At 50.0% G+C, this 15,809-nt stretch overlaps 1 protein-coding gene across 1 annotated transcript in view; it reads right to left on the bottom strand.

Moving 5' to 3' along the window:
• Positions 1-12,575, bottom strand: part of KIF17 (kinesin family member 17) — a 62,458-nt gene extending 49,883 nt beyond the window's left edge. The window contains 3 exon segments of the mRNA XM_043996093.1: positions 4,950-5,051; positions 6,763-6,909; positions 12,327-12,575. Coding sequence (XP_043852028.1) covers positions 4,950-5,051; positions 6,763-6,909; positions 12,327-12,557 — 480 coding nt within the window. The 5' untranslated portion in view covers positions 12,558-12,575.
• Positions 12,576-15,809: the final 3,234 nt, after the last annotated feature.

The raw sequence follows: 15,809 nt of genomic DNA, 5'->3' as shown, positions 1-15,809 counted from the left end.
CATTTTTTTAGACAATTGGGGTTAAGCGACTTGCCCAGGGTCACACAGCTAGTGTCAAGTGTCTGAGGCTGGATTTGAACTCAGGTCCTCCTGATTTCAGGGCCAGTGTTCTATCCACTGGGCTACCTAGCTGCCCCAGTACTTAACAAATTAACTCATTTGGTGGGGGTGGAGGTGGGGGTGGAGGGAGCTTTCCTGACTGATCTCCAGAACCCGGGCCCTCGAATATGAATATAACCCCGAGTTCTAAGATAGGACCACAAGCCTGAGTGAATAAGATCGGAAGGTGACCCTCCCAGACCCGCAGCCCAGACTGGCTGGGACGGAGAGGCAATGGTTATGAGAAATGGGCCTCCCCAAGGGGGAAGATGGTCCAGGTCTGGGAGGCTGGGAGATGGCACTGGCTTGCTAAGTATGGGCCAGCTTTCCTCTGTGCCCCAGCCAGCTGCCATGCTCTGCCCAGCTGCTGCTCCACCGGCTGGCAACTCATGGTTGTCATAGCAACCCGTTATAGGGATACAGAACAAAGAGCAGGAATTTCTGGAAGGAAGCTTCCAAGCCTAGAAATCTGCCCCCTGGGGCCTCGTGACGCCTCTCCTGCTCCTCCCATCCCTGTCCCTAGAGTATGTGTTTGTGCAAGAAGGTGCGGGAGTTTAAAGGAAAGCGTGGGCTGGGGGGGGGGGGCAAGGAAGGGGAAAGGCCATTACCCACAATGCATTGTCGCATGCTTTGGTTGAGGGGAGAAGATTAATGAGGCCTTGATTGTTCTCTGTCTCGAGAATGAGAAATTGTTCTGAATCTCAAGCTTTCAGGCCTAGGCATGTCCTTAGAGAAAGGAACGGTCCTTCCCAATAGAGGGGCATTAACCACCAAATGCCTGTGGGGATTTTGTTCACCCTCTCTGAAGGGAATAAATGCCACTAAATATGTAGGTTTTGTTTAATGCTGAGGTCTCCGTTATGACTTAGCCAAGGAAAGCTAAAATGTCAGAGCCAGAAGGACCCTAGGAGGAGAAAATGTCAGAGCTGGGAGGGACCTTAGAACAAAGAATGTTGGGGGCAGACAGGGCCTTAAGGGACCAACTAGTCTGGCCCCTGAATTTTACAGAGAAGGAAATAGTTCAGAATGAGAAAGAAGGGCACTAAGTACGGGGGCTGAAGTTAGTGGCAAAGTGGGTTCCAGGTCTGGGTCTTCCACCTCCTAGATCTTCCTACTCTCCCAGGACACCTTTCACAAAAATGGGCCCGGTGCAAAGATATCTATGGTAGCTAAAGGAGGTGACGGAAGTTGTACTGGCCTAAGCCTGCATGCCTCTGCAGTCATCCCTCCTGTAATTCTTGGGTTAAAGTTGTATTCAAATACAAGGTGCGACCTCTTTTCCTTTTACCCTATTTTTCTGGCTTCAGGGAGTGTATTCCCATCCCTTGGCCCCAGCTATGGGGAAAGGACAAAGGTCAAGGGAAGGAAAGAGAACCCAAAGCACAAAAGAAATGGAAAGATCAACTGTTCTTTGTAGCCAGCTTCTACCCCCCCCATCCCTCACCCCACAGACACCACCCCTTACCCAGGCTAAAAGCTCACAGGCCCAGCTGGGAAGGCGACAAGCCAATTCATGGACTGCATCACAATTTATTATGATCTGTGGTCCCTAGAGGCTCAGATGAAATGCAAGGGGTTTCTGAGGCAGCTGGTTAACGGCTGTCTCCCTGAGGGGATGAAGGGGCTGGTGAGAGGGCAGGAAAATACTCCCCAGGCTAAAGAGTTGAGCAGTGACACATGTCGCAAGCCCCTCCCCCCAAGCATCCCCTCAGCAGCCCTCCCCGACGCCTCCTCTAACCTCAAGCTGACTGCAGTGACTCACAAGCATGGCAGGATAAATCAATATTGATGGGGAGAGAAATCTCACTTAGAGATGAATTTTCTAAACAGGACCAAGGAGCCTGTGACTGGAAAGTATATGACTGGGGGAGGGGTGGGTATTACTGAAGTGTGAAGGAACCTCATTAAATCCTCCTCCCAACTGCCAGGGCTGAATTATGGCAGAAGGGGAGAGGTAGAGGAGAGGAGAGAGCGAGGGGGCAGGGGAAGAGATGGAGATGGAGGGGGAGAAGGTGAGGAGAAGAAAGGAAAAGAGGGAGATAGAAGCAAAAGAGAGAAAGGAGGAAGGGAAGAGGAAAGAGAGAGAGAAAGAAAGGAGAGGAAGAGAGATGGAGGGGAGGAGATGGAGGGGAGGAGAGAGAGAAAGGGGGAGAGAGGGAGAGAAAGAGGGGGGAGGGAGAGAGAGGAGAGAAAAAGAGGTGGAGGGGATGGGAGGGGAGAAGAAAAGTGGAAAAGAGAGAGAGAGAGAGAGGGAGAGAGAGAGGGAGAGGAAAGGGAGGGAAAGAGAGAAGGGGAGGGGAGAGGGAATTCTTCCCAGTGCAAGGACCAGAAGATGCTTTGGGCCAATTAAGTGACCAATCAGGCACTTGCCTGATCAAACATAGCTGAAGTGAAGAGGAAGGCATTATGGGGAGAGGGGGCTCAGCCAAAACCAAATGCTGAACAGGGGATGGAGGTGTGGGTGGGGATGGGCGTGGGGAGGGTGTCTGACCATGCCATCCCCATCCCCATCCCCATCCCCATCCTCCAGTCCAATCCAACAACTACTCTGCGCCAGGGATACAAAGACAAAAGAAGGAATGAATCCCTGCCTTCAAGGAGCTTCCATTCTACTAAGCTTGCAGGCTACTCTGACACACTGTAAATGGATAAGTTTGTACTTGACTACAACGATTATTAGCAAAGATTTCCCGTAGGAGGCATCCCTTTTCCCCAGTTACATCCCCGAATAAAGTAAGAATAATTGGCAACCAATTAAATTCATGTTCCCTGTTAAACTTCACAAAAGAACTTTTCTCACAACTACCCTGTAGGGCATAGAGGTATCATTATCTCTATTTTACAGATTAGAAAACTGAGGCTGGGGTGGGGCAGGGGCGGGGTGAGGGGGACACATATTTTCCCAGGGTCACATGGCTAATACATTATCCAGCTGGGATTTTATCCCTCTTGACTAGGCCAGGGTCAGCCCTCCCTCTGCTCCCAGAGTTGATTTCAGGGTATGAAGTGGCTGAAGGAGGATGGGGGAGGGATGGAACTATATTTATATGTGACTAAGTCCGGGGGCAGGCTTTTCTCCTGTAATTTCTAGGTTAAAGTTGCATTCACAATAGCACAATAGAAGCCATCATTTCTTTTTCCCATCCCTCTCTTTCCTCTTGACTATCATTAGAACCCTCTTGGCGGCAGGTGGACCGAAGGCAGAACCTAATAGCTAAGTCACTTTGGCAATGACACATTGAGGGGGCAGGGAGAGCTGAAACAGCTCCTGCCATCCCCTGCTAGCAACCTCTGCTCCCAAACTCTACCGGTCTTGCCGCTGACCGGGCCACTTGCCCTCACTAGGCCTGCCTGGGCTTCTCCTTCTCTCTTCTATAAAGTCTGAAGAAAGTCTTCCAAAGCCCTCCCAGTTCTTTCTCTGTTCTCCAGCATCCTCTGGGGCCATTGTACCAAGGAAATTCCAAAGAGTGAGGGTGGAATGGTAGCCCTGGAGACAGAGAGGACCAAGGGGTGTTTAAAAGGTCACTGAAGCTCCCTGGCAGAATATGTGAGCCTGGAAGACCTCCCATTGCAAACAAAGAAAAGGTCAGGTACCCACCTCCCTCTCCGGAGCCTAGAGAAAGCATTTGGCAAAAAATCATTATTGTCGTAATCATAATAGCTCAAATTTACAAAGCAAAATGCCTTTTCATCCATTGTCTCACCAAGTTCCCCACAACCACCCACTGAGGCAGATGTTACTTTTAACTACCCTGTTTGACAGTTGAAGGAATGAGGCTGAGGCAGGTTAACCCACTGCCCCAGGATCACACAGCTAGTAAACTGAGGGAGAGCCACTGGGCAGATATCCCTAAGTCCAAACCTAACACTCTGTCCACTCTCCCAGCTGCCTCTGCATGGCACACACTCATCAGGAACAGTGCCAGTAGCCAAGTCTACAAAACCATCACCAAGGCTCATCCATCCCCTGGGAGATGGAAAAGGCTTTGTAACTAAATTCACAGCCATGAGATTCTGCCCAGAACCTAACTTTGGAGCAAACACAGGGAGAGAACTGAGATTTGTCTGTAAAGAAAATGCCCTGAAAACGTCAACAGCCCCTGGGAGAAGAAAAAAAAAGAAATTCCTTGGCTCGGCATTCAAAGCCCTTTCCAATGCTGGCCCCAACAGACACTTGCTGATATTCTCAAGCACTTTTGTCTAGCTTCCTCCCATGTGCAGTTTTTGCAAGCTCCTCCCACCCAAACACTCCTGGAGGGGGCAGCTGAATGGCACAGTGGATAAAGCACCAGCCCTGGATTCAGGAGGACTTGAGTTCAAATCCAGTCTCAGACAACTGACACTGTGTGACCCTAGGAAAGTCACTTAACCCTCATTGCCCCCTCAAAAAACAAACAAACGCTCCTGGATACAGGACTTGGTCAAAATTGTCTTAGAGCACCACTTGATCTACATCTCTTCCCATTGCCCTCTCTCCCTACCATATTTGCTTTACCAGTGTACTGTTGGCTTCTCTCTCCCTCCCTGCCCACCCCACCCCACCCAGAAGAATGTATATTTGATGAGGGCAGGGATTCTTTCATTTTTTGCTTCCATATGTCCAGTGGCTAGCACACATCAGGGGATTAATAAATTCTCATTTGGGCGTTGATTGATGGGGGTTGCTGTTCATTTTTGAATCCCCAGTGTCAAACATAATCTCTTGCTTGCAAGAAACGCTTAATATTTTCTGTTTCAGGCCCTTGCTGATGAGACTGAGGTCCCCAGGAAGGGCGTCATTCCCATCTCTTTCTGATGGCTTCCCGGTCCACAGTCCCTGAAAGGTGATACCTGGGCATGTCTGTCCTCACCTCCAGCTTTTGCTTGGTGTCAGCTCCCAGCAGGTCTCGGATATCCTCATTATAGATCTCTAGATAGGAAGCCCGGACCAAAAATTTGGTGTTCTCAGCACACTATGCAGAGGAAACAGAGAGAGGCTTTTATTCTCCGGCAGAGAGTCCGGCTACTATCCCAGATCAGGGAGCACTCAGACTGGGCCCTCAAAAAGACTGCTTGGCTCCAAACTGTGCCTCATTTGGCCAACATGCAGGGAGGCAAGCAACAAGTATATATTAGCTTGGGTTTCTCTGGAACTGAATGGTTTACAAAACACTTTCCTTACAAAACCCTGGGGTGCAACAGACTCTAGCTGTGCTAGAAGCAATGATGAATGAAAGAAATATAGAGAAGTATGGGAAGAGTTACATGAACTTGAAACCAAACAAAACAAGGAGAACCAGAAAACCAATACACACAATGGAAAGAATGTGTTTTGTTGTTTAGTCACATCCCACTCTTCAAGGACACATTTGGGGTTTTCTTGGCAAAGATATCAAAGTGATTTGCTATTTCCTTTACCAGCTCATTTTACAGATGAGGAAACTGAGGCAATCAGGGTTAAATGACTTGCCCAGGGTCATACAGTGAGCGTCTGAGGTCACATTTGAACTCAGGTCTTCCTGACTCCAGGCCCAATGCTCTATGCACTATGGCACCCCCTAGTTCATGGAGCATGCTTCACACTGAGTGGCAGCACGAAGAATAGAAAGAAAACTGGACCGGGAGCCCAGAAGACCTCAGTTCAAGTCCAGCCTCTGACATTTACTTTCTCTGTAACCACGGACAATTCACTTAATCCCTCTCAGGCTCAGTTCCCTCATTAGCAAAATGGGGATAATAATAGCATCTAACAACTTGCACAGGGTTATTGTTAAGTTCAGAGGAGATGATGTCTTTAAAGGACTTTGTAAAACCACAAAGCACTATATAAACATGAGCTATTTATTTTCTTGCCTTCTAAGAGTTAAATACTTCTCTTCTATTGTACTGAATTTGGCTAAATGTTCCTTTGCAACATCTCTTTTTTCCAGGTAGAAAAATGAGGTCTAAGGTAGATGACTGACCTTCACCACAGTGCCCAGCAACCTCTTTTTGTGTGGTAAAGAACCAATTGCCCACTTTCTTTCGGAATGGCTGAACAAATCATGATAGAGAGTAGAAGGCTTGGAACGGAATATTGCTGTGTTATAAGAAATTGTGAGACAATTTCAGAGAAACTTGGGAAGACTAGTAGGAAATGATGCGGAATGAAGCAAGCAGAACCAGGCAGACAATTTATACAACAAAAATAAAAGTCCTGTAAAGACAAACAACTTAAGACATAGGAACTCTGATCAATGACCAAGCATGACTCCAGAGGACCCTTTGAAGAAGCCCGCTGCCCTCCTCCTGACAAAGAGGCAAAATAAGACACATTTTTGGATGTGGCCAATGTGATCATTTGTTTTGCCTGAATATTTGCTACAAGGTTTGTTATATATTTGCTATTTGTTGTATATTTGTTGTATATTTGTTACAAGGGATTTGTTTTCTTTTTCTTTTTCCCCCTATGGGGAGGTGACAGGGAAAGAAAAGATTTGTGTTAATTGATAAAAAAATTTTTTTAAAGAGTTGAGTTGGTTTAAAGACATAGATTCTCCCTTTGATGGCCCTCACTCCCAGAGATCACCTAAACAGGTGAGCCTATGGAAAGTGGGGGCTTAAGGTGATTTCTGACCCATGGGCTTTTTCCTCCTCAGCCAGCATCCCTTCCCAGCCCAGTTCAAACCCCTCCGGCTCTCATACCTGGACACTTTCAAAAATATGTTCAAACGCTCTGGGGATGATGCCTCTCTGCGTGGAAGGGTCTGGCAGGCCTTGCATGGTAAAGGACTTCCCACTGCCTGTCTGGCCGTAGGCAAAGATAGTGCCATTGTAGCCCTCAGTGACACCCTGTACATAGAGCCAACAGAGACACAGATACTTAGGGTGTATAGGGAGAGGAGAGGAGAGAAAATTGGTCTTTGTTAATTGCAAAAAAAAAGAAAAGAAAAGAAATTGAAAAAGCAAAAACAGTCAAGGGTGGGCTATGGGCCTAGGCTGTTAGTGACCCTTGGTCAGGGGTGGGATGGGGGTGGGGGTGGTTCACCACCTACTCACTTTGCTTTCTAGTAAAAGGGAGAAGGGATGGTCTGAGTCATTCCAGGAAATCTCGAGCTGCTCTGTGATTTGAGAGCAGTCACACATTCTGTGGCATCTCAACCAATTAATCAATAAACATTTATTAAGCACCTACTATGGGCCAGGCACTGTGCTAAGCAAAAAGAGGCAAAAGACAGCCCCTGTCCTTAAGGAATTTACAATCTAATGAGAGAAGTAACAGACAAATAAATATGTGCAAAGCAAGCTATATGCAGAGTAACTGGGAAATAATTAACGGGGGCAAGGTACTGGAATTAGGAGAGGGCAGGGAAGGCTTCCTGTCAAAGATGGGATTTTTGTTGGGACTTAGAGGAAGCCAAGGAAGGGGCGAGGCAGAGATGAGGAGGGAGACCATTCCAGACATGGGGGTACAAGCACAAAAAGTGCCCAGAGGGGCATCTACGGGGTGCAGCAGATAGAGCACTGGCCCTGGAGTCAGGAGGACCTGAGTTCAAATCCGGGCTCAGACACTTGACACTTACTAGCTGTGTGACCCTGGGCAAGTCACTTGACCCCAATTGCCTCACCAAAAAAAAAAAAATGCCCAGAGCCCAGGGGTGGGGTGTCTTGCTCGTGAAACAGCCAGAAAGTCTGTGTCACTGGATTGAATACGTGGAGGGCAGTAAGGTGTGAAACAGTGGAAAGATAGGAGGGGGAGTGGTTAGGAAAGGCTTTGAATGTCAAACAGAGCATTTTGTATTTGATCCGGGAGGCAAGTGGGAGCCACTGAAGTTTATTGAGTAGGAGGATGACATGATTGAACTTTCACATCTGAGCTTCCCTAGGCTCCCCTAGACGGTGGAAATGTTCCAGGGGACACCTTCAAACAAAGAATGTTAGAGCCAGATGGCTTGACTCTTCGATCCCAGCCCCGTCACCAGATCCAGTTAATTGTCACATCTTGGTGTTCTATGACTTCAATATCTCTTCCATACATTCCCCTCTCTTGACTCCCCACACCACCACCCAAGTTCAAACCCTCAGAAGCTCTCTGGCCAGCACTCCTGTGATGGCTTTCTCATTTAGGCTCCCTGCATGCAGATTCTTCTTCCTCCAATCCATCCTTTCCACTCTTGCCAAATGACATTTCTAAAGCCAAGGCCCGATCACGTCACTCAATTGCTCAAGAGGATCCAGTGGCTCCCTGTTGCCTCTATGATCAAACACAAGCTTCTTGGCTTGGCATTTAAAGCCCTTGACAACCTGGTTTCAGCCTATCTTTTCAGACTGAGTTCATATTCCTCCCCTTCAGACATGCTTCCTTCTAGCCAAACTAGCCTGCCTGCTTTTCCTCACACATGATGTTCTATCTCCATACCTTTGTCTGGGCCATCCCCTCATGCCTGGATTGGTCTGCTTCTTGCAGCTCCCCCCACCTTGAGATTCTTGAGTTTCCTTCAAAATTTAGCTCAAAGCAAGTCCTACATGAAGCTTTGCCAGATTCTCCCTTACAGTAGTGATCTCCTCCCCCGAATTAGCTTGCACCTTCAGCACTTAACACAGGGCCTGGCACATAGTAGGTACTTAATAAATGTTTATGATTGATTGATCATATTTACTTAACCGTGTTTACACTTTCCCCCCTTAAACAGTAGGGAAAGAATATCTCATTTTTGTCTTTTTGTCCCCAGATATTAGTGCCTAGCACATAGCATCATCCTCCCAGCTGGATCAAGATGATACATCTGTACTTGGGTCACAAGGGACTTTGGGGTCCCCTCGCTATTGATTTGTACATAGTTCACATGCTGCTCATTTAATGAATGGCATTCATCTAGGACAGAAATTCAGCGTCTAATTTCACTATGGCATCCTTGATGCCTAGCGCTGTGCTCCACACAGAGTACTTAAAAAATACCTGTTCTATGGAACTGATTGGTTGAAGGAACAGGAAAAGGCTCAAGGGAGACATGCTAAATGTCCTCAAGTATCTGAAGGGCTGTCACATGGAAGAGGGATTTCGCTTGTTCTCTGTGACCCCAAGAAGGGCCAAAGGCTCTTCATTGAGTATTTTTTTTTTGGTGAGGCAATTGGGGTTAAGTGACGTGCCCAGGGTCACACAGCCAGTAAGTGTCAAGCATCTGAGGCTGGATTTGAACTCAGGTCCTCCTGACTCCAGAGCCAGTACTCTAACCACTGTGCCACCTAGCTGCCCCTTCTTCACTGAATATAGACCTTGGTCTCCTCCCTCAAGGAGTTTTAGGTTCTGCCAGAGGTTGGTTCACAACACAGATAAACCAATGCAGGATAGAAACCAAATGAATAGGTTGCCAAGAAGCAAATTTAGATGTATTGTCTCAAAAACTTCCTAATGGTTAGAGCTGCCCCCTCCCCCAGATGGAATGGGTCCCCTCTGGACCCCTCATTAACAGTCTTCCAGCAAAGACTGGCTGGTTTCTTGGTAAGTTACAATATGACCCCAGGCATGTTACAGTTGGGATTGCGTTGGGGGTATTGGTTGTGCTAGATGGTCACTGAAGTCCCATCCAGCTCTCCTATGATTTGGCAGAAATAATGATTTCAGGGAGGAACACGAACATCTGGGTCAATCAGGAAATGGCTTCTTGAATCTCTCCATGTGTGCAGTGCAAAAGAGAATTGTGCAAGACCCAGTGCAAAGTGACCTCAAGTGAAGACTGATGTAATAGGGGTAGGGTGAGAATCCAGAGTAATCAGAGGAAGGTGGTCTGGGGTCAAGTTACAAGAGCATTGGCTAGGGAGGAAGAACGCAGAACCTCCCAAAGCATGTTGTTCCATACGGGAATAGACCCAATTTTCAGAAAGTTTTTCCCTGACATCCAGACTCTCAATTCATCTCTTTGCAATTTCCACTCAATGCTCTGTTCCTCTATGAGAAAGAATCTTGGTGCCAGGCCAGGTCAGAAGCTTCCCCCATTGTCTGCTGTCAAATCTAGGTGAGGGGTCATCAGGCTGTGGAAAGTGGAGACTCAAGGACGGAACAAGGGATGACGGAGTAGCCCAGCACATATGAGGGAAAGCATCGACCCTGGCAACTGGCAGAGTAGGAATGAGACCAGAGCCTCAGGACTTGGAGGGGGGAGAAACTTGGGGATGCACTGGCAGTGCTGAGATAAGACTGAGCTGTTAACCTAACTGGTAGGATGGGAGAAACCCAGGCTTCTTCGATTCTCTGACCCCCAGGACTTAAGAGCAGGTCTAACCCTTTCCATCATGGAAAACTACCCAACATCTGACTCCCTTCCATGCTGGTGGTCCCTGAGAACTGGAAAATAGGGCTAGATATAAGGAGAAACCCAAACAGCCTGAGTCAAACTCTTATCTTGTTTCCAGTGGGTTCATCTCCCTGAACAAATGGGAGGAATGAGGGATATTTCATATGAGAACTAGAGGGGCAGCTAGGTGGCGCAGTGGATAGAGCACCGGCCCTGGATTCAGAAGGTCATGAGTTCAAATCTGGCCTCAGACACTTAACACTTACTAGCTGTGTGACTCTGGGCAAGACACTTAACCCCCACTGCCCCACAACAACAACAACAACAACAACAACAACAAAACAAAAACAAAAACAAAAAAGGGGTGTTTCTGTTCAGGTTGAACTAGATGACTCCTAGGATGCTAGGAAACTGAAGCCCAGAGAGGGAAAACTATTCAGCCAAGGTGACACAGTAAGTCAGTGGCAGGGCTGAGGCCTGCGCCTTCCTAACAATGCCATTGATTCCCTGGCAGTAGGACATGAGTTGCTTTGAGCAGCCTGACCAGTGGATTTTGGGGAAGGGGCTCCAACTAGGGCTTAAGCAGCATCCTGGAGCTAATTAAATTGTCAAAGGCTGAATGTGGAACTCTAATGTCCCTCAATATACTTGAAGCAATTTGCCACAGATGTGAGGCCCAGTACCCAACACACACCAAGCGGGACCCCTTGACCTTCCCTGAGACTGGTTAATAAAATGCCAGCTACGTTTCTCTTTTGACAGCCTTTGGAAGGTCCCGGGTCATCTTCCTATAAAATCAGACCTGCTATTTCAGGACAGGGTTATCTAAACTCAAGTTATACTATCTCCTACTTGTCTGTAGGTCAGGACCGGGCCAAACTGGGCTCTGGGTAGAAGTCTTCCCCTTCTGCTGTCCTTTTAAGGGCTGGGCATGTCATTTCAGAGGGAACTTCTGGTGAGGAAACTCCCTCCACCAGTGATGATCAGTAACCACTTTGCGATTTATTAAAGTTTTGTCATGCCCTCAGTGGGACACTGAGAAGGCTCATGCCTTGCCCAGGGTCACAAAGACAAGTACTGTTATGAGTGAGACTTGGACCTCGGTCTTTCTGATTCCCAGGCTTCCCTAGAGGATTCCTTCAAAAGGTCCTATGTTAGCTCAGGTCTGAGCACTCAGTGGACAAGAGGAACAGGAATCCCAGGATCAAAGGCTGGGGACATGGGAAGAGTTTCAACAAGTGAAGCCTGGGAGACCCCCGGCTTAGGGAAAAAGCCTGGTCTTTCTGTCAGGGAGAAGGAAAGCTGAAGAACCGAATCCCCGGCGGGACAAGGGTTAGCTCCCACAAAGAAAGGGGGAGGCACAGGGTGGATATCAGAAGTGAAACTCTGTGGGATATGCATGTCTGAGAGTAAAGGGAAGTCAAAGCCTGAATAGGCAGGTAGGGTAGTGTACAGGGATGTGAGTCAGTCAGTCAGTCAGTCAACAAGCGTTTATTAAGGGCTTACTATGTGCCAGGCACTGTGTTAAATGAAGGAGATACAAAGAAAACCCTAAATACCATCCCCACCCTCACAGATCTCATATTATAAGGTGGGGATGGGATGAGATAACATGCAAATCACTATGTGAAGGTACGCAGGTAAAGCCAGACTGGACGGCACTAGCTTGAGCGAGGGAACACCAAGAAAGGCTTTTTTTTTTTCTTTAGAAGGTGGGATTTAAGCTGAATCTTGAGCCAGGCAGGAGGTTGGCAGGTTAGGGGCTGCCCGCTCTAGAGTTCTGAGCAAAGGGAGGCTAGGGGTGCCTGCAGGCCAGAATCCAAGGGGGATTGGCGTGAGCCCGCTGGTAAAGACTGAATCCCAGGTAGAAGGGGTGTCCTGGAGAAGCTAAGCCCGCCTGAGCCTCCGGACCATCGCCCTCCCCCGGTCTCCTTCGGCCGAGCACGTGCCCCCCTGCCCCTCCCCCTCCCTCACCTCCACCAGGGGGTAGGCGATCTCGTTGTAGATCTGCTCGGTGTAGTGCTCCAGGTAGTAGGCGCCGTCGAAGGTGAACTGCTTGGGCGGCTGGTCCGCAGCGCCCGGGTTCTGGATGAAGCACTGGCCGCGGGCGCAGTCCACTGTCACCACGGACTGGCAGTTCAGCTCCTTCTCCCGCTGGTTCATGGGCCGACAGCGAACCACCACTTTCACCGACTCCGAGGCCATGCTGCCGCCGCGGCGGGGGGCCCGGGGGCCTGGCCGGGGCTGCAGGCGCAGGCCTACGCCGGGGGGGCCTACTGGGCTGGGCGGGGCAGGGCAGGGGCGGGGCCGGACCCGGGGCCCAGGCTACCTGACCTGGGGGCCGGGGCGGGGCAGACTTGGCCCGTGGGGAAGGGCACCCCTTGTCTCTGGACCGGCGCAGGGCCTGACGGAGACTTGGGACCTGAGAGGCGGTCTGGGGGCGGGGCTTCGACAGGACTGGGCGGGGCTTAGTCTAGGGGTACAGAGGGGTGTAGGGCCCGCTCTTCGAACGAGTTGGGATGAGGGGGACGGGCTGGGGAAAGAGGGGGCGCTCAGGGTGGGGCGCAGGAGTGGCTTAGACTTGGGAGGGCCAGCGGGGGATCTTGCCCCTCGGGGTTGGGCACAGGACCCGGGGGAGGCGAGGTGCCTCCTGGATCCTCAGGGTGGGTACAGGGCCTGGGGCAGCGCAGGGGTCTGGGGAGGTGGGTGGGTGGCTGACCCCGGCCTCCTTGTGAGGTGCCAGGGCCTGGAGGGGATCGACAATGAATGCACAGCGAGTCGAGGGGAGGGGAACCCCGCTCCCGGGGGGGGGGGCGGGGGGGGCAGTGCAGAGATCTAGGGGTGGGGCAGCGGTCAGGTAACGGGGCCTCGACGGGGCGGGGAGGGAGGGGGAAGGGGGCTCCCGGGCGGGCGGAGCCTCCCGGGGGACCCCGGCGCGCTCGCGCGTGGGAGGTGGGGGGCAGAAGCCGGCGCCTGCTTCTCCTCCTCCGCCCCGGCTCTCCCTTCCCTGTAGCTGGGCCGGGGGGGAGGGGGGAGGGGGCTCCGCGCTGCAGGCGCCGCCGCCGCAGGGACCCGAGCCCGGGAGCCGCCCCTGCCTCCCGCCCGTTGCGGCGTTCGCGGCTGCCTAGCGACCGACTCTGGCGTCACAGGTGGCGGCCCGGGGGAAGGCCGGAAGTTCCAAGCCTCTCCTGCTGCCCACCAAAAGCCATGTCCAGCAAGTGTCCCTATGTCGCCCCCCTCGCCGAGCAGCCTTGCCCCAGTGTCCCCTTCAACCCGTAGGGGGTCGATCCAGGGAGAGACAGAGCCGAGAGATTCCCAAAAAGACGACGGACAGCATCAGTAGGTTTGACGGACACCCTAAGAGATCAATACGTGGGTACTTTTAGAGACACTGATGGACCGGAGGTGGAGGGACAGAGGCTGGATACGTTTTAGAAACACTCATTAAGCTTAGAGAGGGAGATCGGGGAAAGATAGGGATGGTTAGACGCGAGGAGACACAGGCGCGATCTAGGGATAGGTTAGGGATGCAGGGAGAGATAAAGAGAGCTTAAAGACGCCTTTGGGCTAGAGAGAAACGCAAGAAGCGAGAGAGACCCCCCTCCCCCACACACACACCTCCCTCTCCCTTCTCCCTAACCCTACTCTTTAGAAGATTTCCCTTAAAAGACAGAGAAGGTGGGGTTATTAAAAGATGTATTGTTTCAGAGAAGGCAATGCTCTCCTTAACCCACTCAGCCCAGACCCCTGGGCCTGGCCACAGCTGGGTAAGGTACACGGGAGGCAGATTCCAGGCCCAACCAGCTTCAGGCAAGAGCCGCGGGCCAGGGGTGGAGGGAGACAGACCTGAGACCAACAATAAAACGAGCTCAGCTAATGAGGAGGACCGCAGGAAAGGTCGCCGAATTTGTGAAAAGTCTGATTTTTCTTTCTTTTAAGAAACCTAGGGTTTTATTCCCAGGAAATTCACACAGTAATGGACAATTAGGCTCAAATGAGTACATTCGTGGTTTGTACGCAAATAGGGCAGGCGCCTAGCGCCTTTGCACATAGTGAGCGCTTAATAATACTTGTTGAATGAACGTTAAAGTGCTTGGGAAAAGTTATTCTAAGTAGGTTAAACATTCCCCCCTCTTGAAACCTTCTTTACGATATTTGCGCCACCTTTTTTTTTTTAAATAGTCCGATACTGGCCACTCTTGTCATTGGCTGGGAGCCACCAGGGAGGGCTCATGTCACAATAGGGGAAAACTTTGACACAAGGCCCCAGGACTACCAAGAAGTCTTCACTTGATGGAATACATGGATTCCCCCCAGAGACTCATAAAGTCAAACCTATTTCCACATTCATCTTCATGAAGTCAGAGAAATGTTTTCATTGATAACTGTGCTTTTCTCCACCCCCACCCACACCCCGGGCCGTGGAATGTAGTACAGTCTAACCCCCTGACCCTTCCTTTCAGAACAACCCCCTCCCCCAAAGAAAAGCCGAGAGGAATGGGCCTGGAAGTTCCCCCAGGTCCTGCTACATGGGAGCTAATTCCTGAACTCAGAAATCAGCCTTTGACCATCAGAAACTCTCCACTGTCAGGAGGAAAATCCAAAGAGATTTTCTCATCTCAGCCCTTCATTTGACAGATAAGGAAACTGAGGCCCACAGAAGGGAAATATGCTTAAGATCACACAATGACTGAGTGGCTTGCTTCCCCCTTGGTGTCCCTTGGTTTGAGAATTCCCAGAACCCAATGCAGTCAGGCTCCATTACTTTGTATCTCCTTTGTCAGATGCCTTACATACATAGGGCAGTTGAAACAAGGAGAGACCTTTGAGAATTCAGCATAGTGAAGAGGAATGTTTTTCACAATTAAGTCTGAAAGACCTCATCATGTTTGCTTAAAAAAGAGGGGGTACTTGCATTTTTTTAACCTAACCCAGAACTGGAGCATGGGAAGCATCAGCAACCATCTGTTTTGAGTTCATATCAGGCATCTCTGACAGTCACAAAGACTACTTCAGTGACGGGGAACTCACTACCTCTACCAGCAGCCTGTCTCACAAATGGGCAGCTCTAAGCGTTAGAAAGTGCCGAAAGCTGCCTCTCTGTGACTTCCATCCTTTGCTCCTGGTTCATCCCTCTGAGGCCAAGCTGTACAAATCTAACAAATCTCTTTCACATGACGGCACTTCTCATACTCAAAAGCAGGGTTATTTAATGTAGATTACCCAAGATCCCTTGGGGGCTCCAGCCTGGGCCAGAGCTCACACTCAACACTCCTTCACCACCTCAGTGACTCTAGCCCAACCTTGTGAGCTCTCCTATCTCCTATCGGGCACCTAAGAATTCCACCCTCGAAGCCAGGGGTGACAAACTTGCAATTTCCCAGGGGACAGTGCAATGAGGAGGAGCAGATACCATAAAACTGAATTAAGTTTTGGCTTCAGTTCCTGCTATGGGGA

The sequence above is a fragment of the Dromiciops gliroides genome, chromosome 3, assembly GCF_019393635.1.
Source record: "Dromiciops gliroides isolate mDroGli1 chromosome 3, mDroGli1.pri, whole genome shotgun sequence".
Lineage (NCBI taxonomy): Eukaryota > Metazoa > Chordata > Mammalia > Microbiotheria > Microbiotheriidae > Dromiciops > Dromiciops gliroides.
Note: the sequence above shows the minus strand (reverse complement) of the source record. Positions and strands in the feature narration are given on the sequence as shown.